Here is a 572-nt window from a genome sequence, read left to right as displayed (position 1 = left end):
CGCGGGGGGAGGGGCAGGGGCGGGGGCGCGGGCACCTTGGCATCGTAGAGCACTTTGGCCTTGGTGGGGTCGGGCTCGAAGCAGAGAACGCGCTCCCCCCGGTGGAACTTCCATTTCATGCCCCGCGAGGTCATTTGCTCTTCATGGCGGAGCGGCGACGAGCCCCGCCCCCTCCCGGCCGCGAGGGCGGAGCCTGCGCCGAGGCGGAAGTTGGGGGGGGCCCGCTCCCTCCTGGCCCCGCCCCCCCACCTGGGATTGGCTGGGGGGTGGGCGTAGGGAGGACACGTCACGCGCTGCCCTCCACCTCCTCCTCCCCTTGCTGTGTGTAGGCCCTTCAGCCAGCTGGCTCCAGCGGTTATGCAAATGAAATGCGCCGTGACGTGAGCTGCGCGCGCGTCCCTTGCTGCCCCCCGCACCTCATGGGGCGGGGAAAAGTGCGCCCCCGGCTGGCGCGCTGCTGGTGTTGCCCAGCGTGGGGTGATTGTGTGTGGATACGAGCGTTTCAGCCCTTGTACGAGGCACGTGCAATGTACAAGGAAAGTATGTGGTAGCCGTGTTAGTATAAGACCAAA

At 67.5% G+C, this 572-nt stretch overlaps 1 protein-coding gene across 1 annotated transcript in view; it reads right to left on the bottom strand.

Annotated features, from left to right (window-relative positions):
• MSL3 (male-specific lethal 3 homolog (Drosophila)) overlaps nt 1-188 on the bottom strand; it is a 63,503-nt gene extending 63,315 nt beyond the window's left edge. The window contains exon 1 of the mRNA XM_019524783.1: nt 36-188. Within this exon, the coding sequence (XP_019380328.1) occupies nt 36-134 (99 nt within the window). The 5' untranslated portion in view covers nt 135-188. The remainder of the gene's footprint in view (nt 1-35) is intronic.
• Nucleotides 189-572: the final 384 nt, after the last annotated feature.

The sequence above is a fragment of the Gavialis gangeticus genome, unplaced genomic scaffold (genome assembly GCF_001723915.1).
Source record: "Gavialis gangeticus isolate Ggan-Ray unplaced genomic scaffold, GavGan_comp1, whole genome shotgun sequence".
Classification (NCBI taxonomy): domain Eukaryota; kingdom Metazoa; phylum Chordata; order Crocodylia; family Gavialidae; genus Gavialis; species Gavialis gangeticus.
The sequence above is the reverse complement of the archived record's forward strand: the minus strand, read 5'-3'. Positions and strand labels throughout refer to the sequence as shown.